Source organism: Dipodomys ordii, unplaced genomic scaffold (assembly GCF_000151885.1).
Source record: "Dipodomys ordii isolate 6190 unplaced genomic scaffold, Dord_2.0 Scaffold97, whole genome shotgun sequence".
NCBI classification, from domain to species: Eukaryota; Metazoa; Chordata; class Mammalia; order Rodentia; family Heteromyidae; genus Dipodomys; species Dipodomys ordii.
The window spans coordinates 2,119,997-2,137,483 of NW_012267313.1; the positions used below are offsets into that span (position 1 = coordinate 2,119,997).

Sequence of the window (17,487 nt, forward strand, 5' to 3'; positions counted from 1 at the left end):
CTTGTTACCCATTCCCTCATTTTTCTCCTACTTTCCTTCCCACTCCCAAGTTGTACAAATCATTCCCAACATATTGTCTTGTGCATATTGCTGTTGCATTGTCTCTAAGAGCATATTCATTGCTTCTCAAAGAATCATATTTCTCGGTACCTTTCACTTCCTTTCTACTGCCATGTATAAAATTGCCTGATTGATCCAATTACAAAGAAAGCAGCATTATTAATTAATAGCACTTATAACTGATAATCTTGGCACCTGTCTGTGCAGAATATCTATGCTGTCAAATTTTGTCATTGTGATTAGCCCAACATTGCAGATTCATGGGGGTGGGGTAGGCAGAAAAGATACCACTCTCTTCTTCTTCAATATTAAGCAGCCTCCTCTTTAGTAATGAAAAATAAATTTTTACTCTAGCTAAAATATTTTAACTTAGTTGTTATAAGGAGATAGTTTCTGCATAGTCATATCTGACAAAATACCAGACATGGACAAGTACAAATACAAACACAAATACATGGACAAGTATTAGCAAATTTATTTTCAATTTCAAAACAGTCTTCTGTAGGTGAGCTTGAAAGTTACTACACTTTTACTGCTAAGACAACTGGGAGTACTATATATAAAAGGAGTAATATTAATTTAGAAATACATGATTTCTGTCGAAAACGAGCTTTACAATGTCGGTGCCGGGGGGGGGGGGTAGATGGGGGGGGAGGGGGGAGGCTGGGAAGGGATGTGAAGGGTAAACAAAGGAGGAGGCTGCAATGCTTGGTAAGAAATGTATGCATTATCCTGCCCATGTAATTGTAACCCCTCTGTACAGTATGTTCACAAATTAAATTAAAAAAAAGAAATACATGATTTCCAACAGAAAAACTGTTAATATATAACCACAACAAGATATGGATGCTCTTTATTTTTCTAACCAGAGACTTGTCTTCTAAAAGTAGAAAGTTAAATCACTCTCAATAAATAGAAAAATAGGAATATAAGGCATCCTCATGTTTCTTGAAAAACACCCAATTCTATGGGCTTAACAGTATCAATGGTATACCTTATGAAGGTTGTCAAGATTCTTTGTGTTGTTCAAAAATCCGATATGGACATAAACAAAAATTGTGTTTTTGTTTATGTGGCAAAATAAATAAAAATAAAATCACTTTATAAAATTTCAGAATAGTAAATGATATTACTGCAATCAAATCACAAAACAACCGGTACAGCATTGGAAATCAGGACTCATCACTAAAATAGAAAGAAATAAAATGAAGTATACGATATTACAAATGAATATTGTATGAAAGGTTGCTAGCTATAATTGTTTTTATTTGTTGATAGTTTGACTCAAAATTTATTATCTTTAGAAGCTGGTGCTAAATCATCAAATAAGTCTTCCACACAATGTAATTAATTGTAAAACTAGAGCTTATTTATATATATATGTTTATTTTAAAGATACTGTACAGAGGGATTACAGTTACATGAGTAAGGTAATGAGTATATTTCCTATGAGCATTGTTACTGACTCCTTTGTTTTTCCCTTACCATCCCTCCCCTCCCCAATCCCTCCACACCCGAAATTGTAAAGTTCATTTTCAACATAGTGTCTTGTACATCTCATTGACAATGCGTCAACCTTTATCCTTGTTTCAGCATTTTGTTATTTCTCTCCCCCTCTCCAAATTAGAAAAATGTTTATACAAGATGCAGGGCACCAGAATCAAATACAGTGACAACACGGGTTATACCATGGGGGAAGAGCAAACAAAAGAAACAAAATAATCACATAGGACATTAAAAACAACAGCGACAGAGCCTATTTTTGTAAAAAATAAAAGTATGACCTAGGAACAAAATTTAAGTCTTATCATTAAATTCCAGTGTAACTTAACCAGTTAAATTCTGTTTCTTCAACTTTTAGAGACAAAGTAATATTTCTGTATCCTTAATATTTAACAAGATAAATTATAAAAATGTGATAACCTTTGAAGTAATTTTTGTGTAAGAATCAATGGTATTCTAGTATTTTATAAGAACCAATCAACTAAGTTTATTATATCTTATAATTCTAATATCTTTTTTCTTTTCATCAAATATTACTATTAATTAGATCATTTTGTTATAATTCTAATAAACATCTATCTAAAGGATCATCTAGAACGTAGTACATAAAAGAACAAAGCATAGTATCACAACTTCAGTAGTATTTTAGTCAAAACTCTAGTTCTTAGGATATTGAGGGAGAAGTTATGAAAAATTTCAAAATTTTTTGCCTGTTGAGACTTGAACACATTTATTTTATAGTGCATTTATAAAACAGACTCAAAATGTGAAGTTAAACTAATTTCCACAGTTCACAGGAAATCAAAGATATAACCTGGTTATATTTGATTTGTAGATATAATTATTTTTCTTTGAATTAGTCTCATAGAAATGGTGGTAACATTAGAAAAGTGGCAAAACTAATTTTAGAATGAAGTGGAATTATTTGGTGAGCTTTTATAATAGTTCTACTCAATAATTGAAGTATTAAATAGTTTGCAATAGCATAAACAATTAAGCTAGAAATAGAAATAGCTACAAGAGCCAGATGGCAGCGGCTCATACCTGCAATCCTAACTACTCAGAAGGCTGAGATCTGAGAATTGTAGTTTAAAGCCAGCCCAGGTAGGAAAGGCACTGAGATTCTTTTCTCCAATTAACTACTCAAAAGCTGGAAGTAGAGATGTGTCTCAAGTAGTAGAGTGCTAGTTTTGAGCAAAAAAGCTCAAGCCTCCCCCCCCCACACACACACGAGAAAATAAAAGAAATAGTCACAACAATGTGCACAGTAAATATGTGCTTACAATGAAACAGTTCATGCAGATTTTGGTATAACAGAATACAAAGTATGAGTTCCTTATCACAGTATTCTCTTTGAGTTTTAGCTGTTAAAACTTTCAAGATTGTTTTCTCCTTTGCAGTGCCCAGCCAAATTCTCCTGGAGTTCCACTGGGAAACAGTTGTTTTTCAGTTAGGAGCCTGAACTTCCTTTCCCATTGCAACATTTATGTTCACTGCCCAAGTGGCTTCCATCGTATCTTGTTATTTTTGATGTTTTTCCATGTTTGAAGATTTCTATAAGTAAAGAAAAAAGAGAGAAGCCCATCAGAAGTATGTACTAGAAACAACCACAAAGGAAACTTCTTGCTATGCAATATTGTTTATAAAATTTTAACATATATGTCTTTTGAGAAATAATTTGGAGTAAAACAAAAAAGCCAAAAATAATAAAATAAAATAAAAGGAAGAGATGTAAATTCTTCAGACAAAGGATAGATGCTTCTATACACCAGGCTAGGAGATAACAACACTTGGAATTTCTAAAGTGTTGTTGAAAAATGCTTTTCTATCCATTTTAGTTTATCCTTATATTATCCTATTTTATAGGTAATAAAAGATAAGGTCACAATGAAGTTCTGTCATGTCTACCAATCACACAGCTGGTGGGAGTCCAGATCTGATTGTGATCCATAAATGGTTGACTCCATAGCCAACATTCTTTGGACCTGGCACTAGGCATGTGGAATAGAATACAATCCTGGGGGAATACTAATGACTATCGAGTAGAAGGGCATCTCTAAATGTCAGTCTGACAAAAAAACCAATAGGCTTCAAGTATCATCTGTACTGCTGAAAGCTGCTAATTAAAATACACGCCACTATGACATTAATACAACATCCTACCAAATTTGAAGAAAAGTAAAAAGAAGTTCTGGATTTTCATACAGGACATTTTCTTTCTTTCCATTATGTCTTTTTTAAAGCACAACGCATGAGTAGATAAAAAGCCAAATGAGCAAGCATTACTCTCGTCAAGTGGCATGGAAAGCCAGAAATCTTATCCTTTGATTGTACTAGAGGTCTGTTAAGTGCTAGCCTCTAAACCTACTCACTACACCTGTATGGATTTGCTGCTGAGTAGTCATTACACTATAACTGACTTCTTTTGCTTCCTCTTCTTTCTTTGCTCCTGCTCCTTTCTCTCATTTCTTTCTTTCTCTCGTCCTTTTTCTCTCACTTATTTCTTTTTGTTATTCTTCTATCCCCCCACTTTTTTGAATTCTTTTTCTATTACTAGTAGTTAGATGATCTAAAGGAAGCTACTTAATCAATGGATGTCATTATTATAAAATTCAGGACAGATAAAGGGATAATGATGCCTAAATGGGTTGAAATAAAGAACCTAAAACTGCCTCATCACCTGTTCTTTATTTTTATAGTATCAGTGAAATACGAAATGTTCAGTCTTGTGACTTCTGAGTTCATAGGAAGAAGAAAGATGACATCAAAATAGGTAGAAATAGGACTTCTCCAGGAATTATGAAATAAACTTTCTTTTCCTTTTCTTTTCTTTTTAAAAATTTCAATATCTCTCAATGCTAACTAAGCACCCTGTTCTCTTGAATTTTGATTTTATTCTCTCTTCCCATGATCCACTCCTTTCCACAATGGATGCATTTAGATAGTTAGACATTTCTTATATCACAAATAGCAAAACTATTATAGAATATACATTATAGATAATACAACATACGGTTTTTAGGAAATATGTCCAGATATAATTTCTACTTCTATGACTTTCTATCTTTGAGATATTATCTGTAAAAGGAAATAACAACATTTCTCACTCACAGTGTTGCTTTTTTGTGGTGGAGGGGGATAAGGAAAAATAAAATAGATGTATTATAATACAAAGTACTGGATCTGAAGGTCTAGGTCTGAGCCCTAACTCTACAACTCACTGGCTGTGTCCTAGAGTCTATGGATTTTATCCCTTATTATTGAACAACTTGATAAAAATTGCAGATTCATAGAGCTATGGAACTATCAAATGAAAAAAAGGATTTGCAAAGTACATTGTAAAACATAAAGTGCTAAAGAGATATTACCTGTCATTACTATCTCATATTCACATAAAATTATTATAAGCCTGTAGTTGGAGAGTTCAATCCATCATCTTGACAGTTATTACTCACACTCTCCCTTGTCAATAAACTGATTTAAGATAGTATACAGTCAGGCAAAAAGTGGGAGGTGAAAAAAATCTGAATAATTATCTCAAAATGGAATAATAGGATTTAATCCAATTAATTTAGAAGAGGCTAGATAAGTGACTTCACCTGTCTCAACTAGCCCAATTTTCTAAACTGCTACAGAAATCTTCCAAATACTATTGCTGCTTTAGTGGCCAGTGCTAGTCAACAGAACCATGGATTTCACAGTAAATAGAAACTCTGTGATTGATTTAACTTTGAAGAATATGCAGGAATTTTTTTCCTTATAGTTATTTCAGTTTTAAAATCCAAATTAGCCAAACCTTTATCTGGGATCAGTCATTACTCATTCTTTTGGCGAAGAAGACAAATTTACGTGCAAGTGATATTTCTTACATTGCATTGAATACTCACTGAATAGTGTTGTAAGGGAATTCAGTCTCTAGAAACAGAGAAGCCACCCCTTAAAATGTCAAATTATGAGTCTTCAGTGAAAGCGGGAGGACTGCTGATCTCTGAGACCAGCAGCCCAAGTGCAGCTAGCACAAAGCTTAGATAGGCCAAAACCACACATGTGCATGGAATCAAACCTAACACAAGTGTTATACAGGAGCAAAGCAAACCAGATTAGGACACTTAAGCCTAATAGAAAAGCAAACCATCTAGGGAAACAATTAGGGGAAATCAAGGGCCAATTATCTAGGGAATCATAGACCCAGTCTCCTTACTTCACCAGAACATGAGATGAACTGAGGAATTTGGAGTCACAGAGACTAAGTTCTATGACAATCGAAACAAACAAAACCCACACATCCTTAGAAGAATAAATATAAAAACTGAAAATGTTAGAACACTTGTTATTCAGTTTTTAAAAATGAAGCTAGAAGCATAAAATCAGATGGGCAATTCTTTGAATGAGAAGATAGAAGTGGAAGAAAAATCTCCATTTCTTCATATGTTACAGGACTCAAATTCAAGCATATCTCAACCTGATTTACATTCTCTTGCTAAGTTGATGTTTCCTAAACTTTAATTTAAATCAAATCTATTCACATTTCACTTGCCCTTTTGGGAATATGGAGTGCCAGACTCCAATTGTGAGCAGCAAAACCTTCAACAAACTATCCACTTCCTTAACAAGCATTGAGGCTACAGCCTCTCTGAACAACCCAAGGAATCTCTTGATTCAACGTTTTCAACTATATTTTGATCCATATCCTCATATCTGTGCCCAGTTGTCGAATTTCTTTCATTGGTATCTTTTGTAATTAAGTCTGAGAATGAACAAGCAAATGAAATATGGTAATAGTCACTCTATTCTCTCTCATTAGCAATAATTAAGTAGTATTCCATAGTTTATCCAGAGAGGGCAATACACACACACACACACACACACACTCACCTATCTATGATTGTTTTTGCATATAGAAAAATTTTGAGAAGTGCCATAAATTATTTGTCAAATACAGAACGAGAGTCTGGAGTTTATATTTTCTTATTCAATAAATATTTATTAAGGAATTCCTAAGAGCCAGATATTTTTTCTAGAATCTAAAAATAGACCACACTGGTAAAAAAATTGTGTTTTTAACATCCCTGTGGGTAGAAAAATGGGCAATAAAATTTTTTGAAAGGAAGTACACAATTAGGTATTGGAAATTGGATAGGCAGTTCCAGATAAGTGGGTTATAATTTCAGATAAGGTGGTTTCGTAAGGAATACCTTTATTGAAAGGAGGCCATTAGGATTTCTGGGGAAAAGACTAAGCGACAGAGAGAAAATAATCTTTGTGAGACCTACGTGATCTTCCTTTTGAGGTTTTAGAAAACAGGATGCCAGTGTTGCCAGGGCCGTGGGAAAGGGGGAGAAACGGAGGTCTCTGAGGACTGTCAGGAGGGGCATTCCATGTTTAGGAACTCAGCACACAGAGGTCTTAGCAGAGTGAGGTTTCAGCACGTTGCCTCTGGCTATTACGTTAAGAATGGACACTCAGCCACAAGGACAGAAGCAGACAGATTAGTTAGAAAGCCCCCATAATCCTGACGAGACGTGTCTGATAGAAACAGACAGCTGAGACTAACTAGATAGTAGTGGTCATAGAACAGAAACGATCACATCTTACATGTTATTTAGAGATGTGGACTCACTAATAGTGTAGTGATGAATGAGTGAAAATATGAGAGAAGTTTCTCTCAATTCTTATACTTAATTACTTTGTAAAATCTGAGCCTGTAATCCTGGCTACTCAAGAAGCTGAGCACTAAGAATCATGGTTCAAAGCCAATCTGGGCAAGAAAGTTCATGAGATTCTTATCTCAAATTAATCAACAAAATACTGGATGTGGGTCTGTGGGTCAGTGGTAGAGTGCTAGCCTTGAGGAAAAAAGCTAAGGGACAGAGCCCAAGCCTTGAATTCAATCCCCAGGACTGGCACAAAAACAAATCTGTTTCATAGGCCTCTTACACTGGAATCAACAGAAGACCAGGCTGAGAAAGATTCTGGCATTCCAAAGAATCTCTGAATCATTCTCTGGAGTACAGGTTTGTAAATTTTTCTGTAAAGTGCCGAATAGCAAATATCAAAACTATGCAACTTGGTCAATATGGAACTGAAGTCATCACTGACAACATGTAAATAAATGTTGAATATGTCTGTGTCTAAATAAGGCTTTATGTGCAGAAATTAACATTCAAACTTCATGTTCTTCACTTCTCACTTATGCTACTTTCTACATTTTAAACCACTTATAATGTAAAAAGAAAACATTTATAGTACCTATGCTATGCAAAAACAAGCAATGGATCAGATCTGATTCATAGGCCATAGCCTGCCCAACCCTTCTGTAGGAGACAGATTCCCCCAAGAATGGATTTTTTTTAACATACTTTGAGTGCATTATGCACATTAAATGATTTTTTAATGCACAAAAACTTTCATGCCAGGTAAGCATTTTTTTATTCTATGTTTAAAGACTAGAAAGCAAGCTCAAATGAAATGGGACCATCTTTGAGTTTAGCATTCAATCCTGGGTCTATCTGGTTGCAAAGCCTGAATATTTTCCACAGTCCCTTGTCATTTTGTAGAATATTTTCCTTAAACCTAATGGTTCCATGAAGCCACAGAATGATGAGCAGATAGATTGGAAAGGGAAAGTAAGGGTTTTCTTGTCTAGAGTACTAGCTCTTCCTTTCAATTCAATGCCTGGTGTTGCTTTTATAATTAACATTCTGCGATAAGATCTCCCATTGGTGAAGGCTGATGAGTGGCATTTTTTTTCATGAAGAGCAAGCACTGCAGGAAATAAATTAATCTCTAGAGAAGAAGAGGGGCAAGGTTGTCAGTGCTCACACAACTGCCTAATAGAGAATGATATTTCAGAATTGTTCAAAGAAGAGAATGACCGTGGTTTTCCTTCCAGCATATTCTAAAACATTTAACAGGGTTGGGATGAATTGAAGAGCAATCTTATAATATTTTACTTTAGGGGGTCAGTATTTTTCAAACTCAGAGAGAATTACCTATAAATATTAGGAGAATTCGATTGATGTTGTTATTTTGTCTATATATGAAAACTTTGCTTTAACATTAAACAGAACAAAATGAAATAATACTTGTATGGAAAACAAGAATAGAAGAGTTTGAAAGTTCTAAAAATAGAGCATAAAGATATGAGAAATCTAATTATCCTGATTTGATCAGTATATCGTATAAATGTTAATTGAAATATCACACTGTATCCTACAGCTGTATATAAACTCTCTAATTAAACAATTAGAGATGAATAAAAATAAAAATAAAACTACCATATAATACGAAGAATAGAATTCAAGATATACTAGATCTTTTGGTTCCCAGTTTTAAATTATACAATATTTTAATTAATAAGTAATTACTTATTTTTTAAAAAATTATCTAGTCTTTAAAAGTATTTATTTGATTTAGAGCACCTTTTATAATAGCACTGATAAACAATGTTTCATGATAATAATGACATTTCAGTATGCACACTTTTTAACATTTGTTCCTGTCCATTCCTTATACTCTAGCTTCTACCTTGCCCTGAATGAAGAGCTTTCCTACAGAGTTTGTCTCCTCTCACCTGTTTAATAGACAAAAACCAGTAAGAGCCTAGGCTCAATGAAGCAAGTGTATGTTCATCTTACTTAGAAAGAAATGGAACAAGTCAAGCAATGTCAATGCATTGTGAAATCAACTAGGCTCTGAATCAGAAACATTCACAATGTTTCGGAGGCAAGAAGACTACTTTTGAGTTTGGAAAGGGAAGTAAAGCTCTAGCATACTTTGTGAAAAGACACCCATTTAAGTTTTGGCAGAGATGGGACTAGAACTTGCAGAACTTGTATTTGTTTTCTGAAACAAGGTTCCTCTCACCAGTCGACTAGACTAATGTGTGAAGCATAAGTGGTGGCAGATTTAGTCTAAGGATTAAACATAATTTAAGGAACAGAGTTGAGGCTTCACATGGAATTGGGGGGAGGAGTATAAAATTTGCTCAATTGAGAATACTTTGGTATGTAACACAGGCATGTTTAAGTAGGTAAACTCTCTGGCCAAGATTCCAGTTCCTAGAGGGATAGATAAGGAGAAAAAAGAAACTCCCTTTCTAGTTGGTCAGTCAAAGTATCAGATGTTAATGGATGACTCATATATAATAAACATTTGCTCTTCATATCTAAATAATCATCCTCTTATTCTGAAGTATGTTGTGCTTGGCTGAAAAAAGACGCCATGCCTACAGTCACAGTCTGGTCTCAGGTGCAGTTGTATCCAGTAATTGGCTTATGCAGGGATCTGTATAGATAGAGGTCTGTCCTCAAATTCCTTAGTTCTCTGCAGACTTAGTGGAAGTATTGGCAGTGACTATTATATCTTGATTCATTATTTGCCCAGCCCTGCCTAGACCTGCTTCTGTTTTTCAGATGTTTTTCCTGACAGCAATTCTCCCAATCAACCTCCCATGTGCAAATCAACCCAGGGAACTGAATGTGTAACCAGGAGCTTAATGCAAACTTTTCCAATGAACATATTTGCCCACTAAAAATAACTCCTGAGCTGATTATCAGTGAAGACCTATTTTCTCCTTAATTTATTGCTGCTGAGGTAAAAAAGGGCAAGAATGTGTCAGAGGACTCCATCACCCATAATTGGAGTTTTCTTTAAACTTAGGAATTAATGACATTACCAAAAAGTTTTTCATCTCTTTCCAGGTCCATAGCTTCACAAGGGGCATCAGTGTCCCCAAAGGACAGAGTTCTCAAAAATTAAATGCAGACAGAGACTCAAAAACTACAAAAATTACAAATCCACCGCATCATGTAGTCATAACCAAAATTTGGTATAGATATGGTAGGGAGTTTTCCTACACTAGAGTTGATTTCCTTAGCAATCTACTTGTAATGATTTATTACATTACTATCGCATTGAATGAATTAAACTTTATCATGTGCTAGATTAATTTCACCTATTTAATCTAATGTACTCTTCAAAAGTGCTTTAATATAGATAGCACTCTTCTTACTGACTCATTATGATAAATAATAACATAGGGAGTTTGACAAGTTATTTCTGATACAGAGTTAGCAAGTGGGAGAACCAAAAATTTAAACACAACCATCTCAGTTCATACTCAAGAGGGCTGAACTTTACCCTTATTCCACTTATTTATGCTGCTCTCACACAACTGTACTCCTAGCTATTTATGGGCAAAATAACATGCAGAATTAATGGTAGTGTCTATGAAATATGAAGTGAGAAACACCAAGCCACATGAGTAAATTAAGGACCCACTGCAAAGGTTATTGATGAGATCTGGTGAAATATTTTCATCAGCTTTATGTTGAAAGAAACAGAGGTTGGCAGCACTGCCTGAAGTTTTTTTCTTTTCTATTCTTTTCTTCTCTCCTTTCTCTCTCCCTCCCTCCTTCCCTTCCTTCCTTCCTTCCTTCCTTCCTCTCTCTCTTTCTCTCATTCTCCCTTTCTTCTTCCGGCTGCAATATCATATCATTACATAATTTGGTCCCAGCCTTTCATGTTAATCCTAGTAGTTTACACTGAATGTCTCAGATAAAGAATTCCTGTAAGTACATCATTAGCCAAATATTTGTAAAGGATCTATATCATATTTTTGAAAGAATAAATTTGAGTATATTGAAGTAACACAACCAGGCAATCAGTACCCCTACTTTAATTAAGCTTAGAAAGGTTATTTTTTGGTTATTTTTTTTAGTCTTGAATTTGCTACAAAGGTTCTACAAGTGCTACTCTCATTATAAAAAAATTGGAAATGGCTAATGTCTAAGCAACAAAAAACAAGTGAAAGTTAGGTGTGGTGGTGCTTGTTTATAATACCAGAACTCAGAAGATAGAGGGAGGATTGTGAATTCAATACTTAGATGAGCCACATAGTGAAATCATAAAAAGAGAGAGAAAGAAAGAGACAGTATATTATAAGAGGAGAGGAGAAGAGAGGAAAGAGGAGAGAGACAGACAAACAGAGACAGAGACAGAGAGACACAGAGACACAGAGAGACACACACACACACAAAGACAGACAGACCTTACTCACAAAATGTTTCATTTGCCTATCATAAACCCAAGAGAAGCTACTAAATATGAATATTTGGGAATAGTAAAAACTCTATATTCAGAGTAATCACAATTCAAAGCATGGGTTAATAGCAAAGTAGCACAATAGAATGATTTTTTTTTTCTGGTTGGTTGTGGGGCTTGAATTCAGGGCCAGGGAGCTGGCATTGAGCTTTTTGTACTCAAGGCTAGAGCTGTACCACTGTAAGTCACACCTCCATTTCCTGTTTGCTGGTAGTTAATTAGAGAGAGGAGTTCCAAGGACTTTCCTGCCAGGAGTGGCTTCGACCTGTGATCCTCAGATCTCTGCCTCAGAAGTAGTTGGGATTACAGGCATGAGCCACTGGTGCCCAGTGATTTTTTTAAATAGCAATCAATTGCTTCACATTAAAATGTTCCCTTTTCACCACCAATGATACTTTCACTTAAAGCCGTTAGGACAACCCATGTATAGGATCAGCACCTGTCATAACATATGACCGTTATCATTTGTAAATGTAAATCATCAGTTATGCACAGCCAGACAGATAACTGCACCCCGGGCTCTTCACATTACCCATGATACACACAGTGCACATTTGTGTCATGGTTGATGATTTCCAATGGGAATTACTTATGTTGCTGATAGGGATGCACTAGTCCAGGAACCAAGACACGTGAGTTCTTGTCCTACTCTTGCTCCCAAGAAGCCATCTTACAAGTTAGCTGATATTGTAGCCAAATTTATCACCCATCAGGGACTTGTCAGACTGATGGTTCCAGTAAGCTCGTGAGCCTCTCAAATGGTATCTAGGACTCTGCATTGAAAAGCACTAGGCACCTAATAAGATAACTGATGGATGCTGCTATTCATCTTAATGGTTCTTAATCATGATCACTGCAACTGAACACATAAACAGACAATCCTAACAGTGACTGAATTGTCCAACTGCTTTAACATGACATAGGCAATTACTCTTATTTTGTAGTCTGTGCACTTAAAAATCCATACAGTGATTCTGTTACTTCACTGGAGGAAACAATAAACAAAAATTTCTCTTGAGGCATTAAAATATCTGTAGAAATCATAGCTTACTTTGATAATGTGGAAATCAGTGGATTTGCTGAGACTCTCATGCATGATGTTCTTTGTTCATTATGTGCTTAGTTCCTGTTTTGATCAGTTGCATATAAATGTATTCTATTGTGATCTTTATTGTACTAGTCAGAAACATCACCTATGAAGTATTTAGTCAAAAATATATCTCCCTTGAAGTATTTTTTCCCATTAAGTCTGGTTTGTATACTTGCCCAGGTCTTTCCAAGACAAAATTTATGTCAACGTTTCTTTTATGTGAAATACGATAAAAGTAAAGAGGAGAAAGCATAGAAAGGGTTTCATTTGCCCACCCCAAACGTAAAGGAGACTACCGAATTACATGTTCAGAGATGAGCTGCTTATACCAGACATGGTATATGTTAAGTATGAATCCAATTAGTCTTTAAAAATGAAGCCATCTATGCTATATTATATAAGATTTGAAAACATTTACTTATGCTTTAATCTACTCTTGCATTTTATATATTAAATTGTATATATGAAATTGTCATATAATTATGATTCATAACAAAAAGATTCCAATGTATTGAATTTGCAGATGGGAAATCAAATAAAAACAGATATGCATAAGGGATAATTTCTAAGCAAATACATATGCAAATTAACCCAAGAAAGGAAACTTCTCACTTTCTTGAGTGAAGCTAGGAAATCCCATTTGCCTTGAACCATTACTTGAATCCCAGGTCCTCTATGTCTTTATTTTTAAAACCATTGCCTATGAGAAATACGTTGAGAGCAGGGGTTTTCCTAGTCTGTAACATATTCTGCACTATTCAGCAAGAAACAGAGCTGGGCTGCCACTCTACTATTCCAGACACACACACACACACACACACACACACACACACACACACACACAAGATTAGATAACAAGTTTCTCTTAGCTTGAAACAAAAACTTTGATCTCAGGAATTGTGTCATCTGGTACTTTTTTTTTTAGGATCCAGAATCTCAAAAGAAAGAAAATAGTTTGCAATGAATTAATAATGGCTTTGAGTCTCAACATGCTACAGCAATTTTCACTACGGTGGTTGTTTCTTTTATAGTCACACTTGATTAGTATTTGAAATGTGGAGGAATTGCAATATGCATGGTTTTCAAAGCCCTTTACAGAATTTCATTTTTATCACTCGCAGAGAGTCAATGAAAAGGTAATAAGAAAAGCTCTATGGGATATTTTTATAGGAATGTCAGAAGCCAGTAAGCTAACTACATGAAAGAATCCAGATTGTACAGACCGGGTTTGGAGCAGAAATACTTCAGAGACTTTATATCTAGTATTTTGACTTTTACATGTCCTTGGAGAAAAAAGTGTGCTGGTTACAAAACCAAATAAGGAGGCAAAAGGAACATACAGTATGCTTAAGAATAATTACAGTTTCAATTTTCCTGCAAACTAAATATGAAGTTTCAGAGATAAAGTATAATAGAAATTGAGCTGGTTTGGTGTGTTTACAATATTGTCAAAAGAAAATTCTTATTTCTTTTGCTAACTCATCCCTGATTTCTACCAGATGGAAGTTAGTCTGGGTAGCTTAACTGAATGTCACCAACTCCTCTATGAGTCCATTTGCTCTTGTTTATCTCTCTACAGAAATGAAAAAGTTCAGATCATCATCTCTATAAATGAAACCATTATAGTTGAAGCCTACATTTGATTACTTGTCTGCCACATTTAAATATTTCAAGACATATCAACTATGAACCTCCTTTCAAGCCATGAATCTTGTTCACTCTTCTAGTAGAGATATCAAAACATCATTATCATAAAAATAGAAGTAATCTCAACACACATTTTGGGCCACAAAAGCTATAAATGAAGAAAAATGTCATTATGGAAAACAATGAATAGCCCTATCATTATTGTGAGTGTTTAATATCATGCTGCACTTAAAACTTCATTTCTAAAAGGTTTGGAGGACAGTAGTCAATTCAGATGAGAATATATTCCCAACAAATGGCAATACAAACACATACACTGTACCTTTGTTAGACAGGCCACTAAAACCACAGTCCTGGGGCTTAACTAACCTCTAGTCAGAGTGGTGCCTGCTACTGCAGGGCCTCATCCTTGCTCTTCTGTTTCTCCACCCTGGCCGAATCATTGTGATAACCAAGTGGTACTCTGGAATCCAGGCCAGCTTGATTTGAGTGAATTTTCTTGGATATGTCCACGTGGTGACTCTGGAATGACACAGGCCAGCGTGATTGATTTCACAAGGAAATTACCAGTACAAAATACATGCTCCCTAAAGATATGACGAGGATAAATATTTAGCATATAGCCAGTCATTTCTGTATGGCCAAAACAAGTTATACATTTTACATTGTGGAAATTTAGGTGTGAAATATTTTAAGTAACTTCTGTGACTAGAAGAACTTATTTTAAGCACAGAAACTCATATTAAAATACTATTTGTGGATATTAGTTTTTCTTTGTGAAGCGTCTAAAGTATTTCCTCACTTAGAACATTTTACCCAGTTTATATTCTCTTAGTTAAATAATCTAGCCTTTTAATATATTATACAATTTATTATTATTATTATTGTCATCATATTTGTAATGCTGGGGGTTGGATCCAGGAATTAGTATGTCCTAGGCAGGTACTTGAATCATATTTCCAGCTCTGTAATAAAATCTCCATGTCATTTTTATATTATTGAACTCTTTATACAGAAGAAATTTACTCTTTTTTTTTTTTTTGGTCCAGTCGTGGGGCTAAACTCTGGGCCTGGGCGCTGTCCCTCAGCTCTTCAGCTCAAGGCTAGCACTCTACCACTTGAGCCACAGCTCCACTCCCGGCTTTTTTTTTCTTTTTGCTTATGTGGTGCTGAGGAATCGAACCCAGGGCCTCAGGCATGCAAGGCAAGCACTCTACCACTGAGCCACCTTCCCAGCCCAAGAAATTTACTCTTTATTCATTTTTATTTTGGTGGTATTGAGGTTTGAGGTCAGAGGTAGGCAACACTCTAGTACTTGAGCCACTCCATGAGTTCTTTTTTGCACTGGTTATTTTCAAGATAGGATTTCTTATGCCCAGACCAGATCTTCCTATTTGCTCTTCCTTTTGTTGCTAGGATGACAGGTATCTTCACATTTAGCTCATATTTAGCTCAGCCATTTTGTTTTGTTTTTCCCACAGTTGAGGCATGTGCCAGCAATCATGCCATTGATTGAGATGCTATCTCTGGAAATTTTAACTCTGGCTGGCTTTGAACAATCATCTTCACCTTCTAAATAGTTAGTTTACAGATTTTAATCTACTTGATCAACTCAGAACAAATCTTAATATATAATCTACATTTGCAATCCATGTTACAAGAATTCTGCAAATCTCACAAAGCTCCCATAGTCAATTTAAGCATCATAATTTATGATAATAAAGACAACATCAATAGCTCTTATAATTCTTATCACTGGGGGGTGATGCCTTAGTGTTTGCCATTATGCTGACCCATTATACACTTCATGAGAATCATCAGTTTGAGCCCAAACTGAAGAGCAAAGTAGGACAAAGAATTTCAACACTTTGTTTCATACTCAAATTCAGACTACAATTTATCAACTTGAATGTGAGTATAGGATGTTTTTAGATTCACAGTCAAAATTAGCCAATTAATTTTGGCCATCCACATTAGCTATTTTGGCTCATTATAGGGTAGGATAATGAATAACTTTTCTCTAAAGTTCCTTTCATGGATGAGGTGTTGAATTGAATTCATTAAAAACTTGATTTTATAGACTGAAAAGCTTTTAAAGCTTGGAAAATACCAATAAGAAAATTATCAGTATAATTACATAATTTTGTTAAAATGAACAGTGCCAGGGCTCAAAGGTAGACTCGGAGTCTTTGCATTCCATAGTGACACAAAGTTAGTACAAGGTTCTTTGTGCTACCCTCTGAGTGATCAGATTAGTTTTTCAAGGCAGTGGACTGGTTGCATGCATGGTCTCAATCCTCTGCTCTCTGTGTCCATGTCCTTTGCATGCCCTCCTATTCTGCCTTCTAGATTGTCCATGTGGCTTTTTCTGGAACAACAGGATATTGCCACAAATGGAGACATCAAAGACACTTGCAGAAATGGTTTTGTTCATTCTTGCACTTTCATTAGACCATGGGAGGTTAGCCCACTTGTCCAAGGTAAAGCAACCAACAAGTTTAAGGAATCCTACATAGTTGAACTAAGTCAGCCTAGATCAGAGTCAGGGAAGCCCCACAGCCCCATGAACTAAACAAGTGTCATTTTGGCTACACACGATTAAGGTGTTCCGATGGTCATGTGATATTGTGAGGTGCTAACTAGCAAATGCAACAATCACACATCTATGGTACCAAGCATAGAGGGTAGTGAGAGTTTCTAAATGGCTTAAATACAAGGCCTAAAATTGCTAAAACAGAGAATTTAGACAGAGGGTGGTCAGTCATTTGTAGGTAATTCCCATTTCTGATGACTAAAAATAGGTCTTAATGATGCTACCAGGTGGTAAACTGACTGTGTCACCTGATGGGCCCTCTGTGCTTCAGGCATTGGGAAATGAAGAAATAAAACCCTAGCAATGACACCAAGTTTTCAACCATACATTTACACTGAGAAAATGTAAATGCATGCAAAGTATAGATGGAAGAATAGATGTTTGTGCCAACACGCATCAGCCTTTAAGAACATTCCATAGTTGTACTTATAACATAAATCTTGTTTATTCTGTGTACTTTCCACTTAAATAGTTATTTGAAATGAGTCAT

At 35.3% G+C, this 17,487-nt stretch overlaps 1 protein-coding gene across 2 annotated transcripts in view; it reads right to left on the reverse strand.

Annotated features, from left to right (window-relative positions):
• Window positions 1-2,789: 2,789 nt before the first annotated feature.
• Window positions 2,790-17,487, reverse strand: part of Themis (thymocyte selection associated) — a 162,696-nt gene continuing 147,998 nt past the window's right edge. Inside the window, exons 5-6 of one of the 2 annotated variants that reach the window (XM_013026768.1) lie at window positions 14,774-14,926; window positions 2,790-3,117 (exon numbers count right to left, since the gene is read on the reverse strand). In XM_013026768.1, the coding sequence (XP_012882222.1) occupies window positions 14,795-14,926 (132 nt within the window). In that variant the 3' untranslated portion in view covers window positions 2,790-3,117; window positions 14,774-14,794. The remainder of the gene's footprint in view (window positions 3,118-14,773; window positions 14,927-17,487) is intronic. The other variant, XM_013026770.1, reaches the window with a different exon arrangement.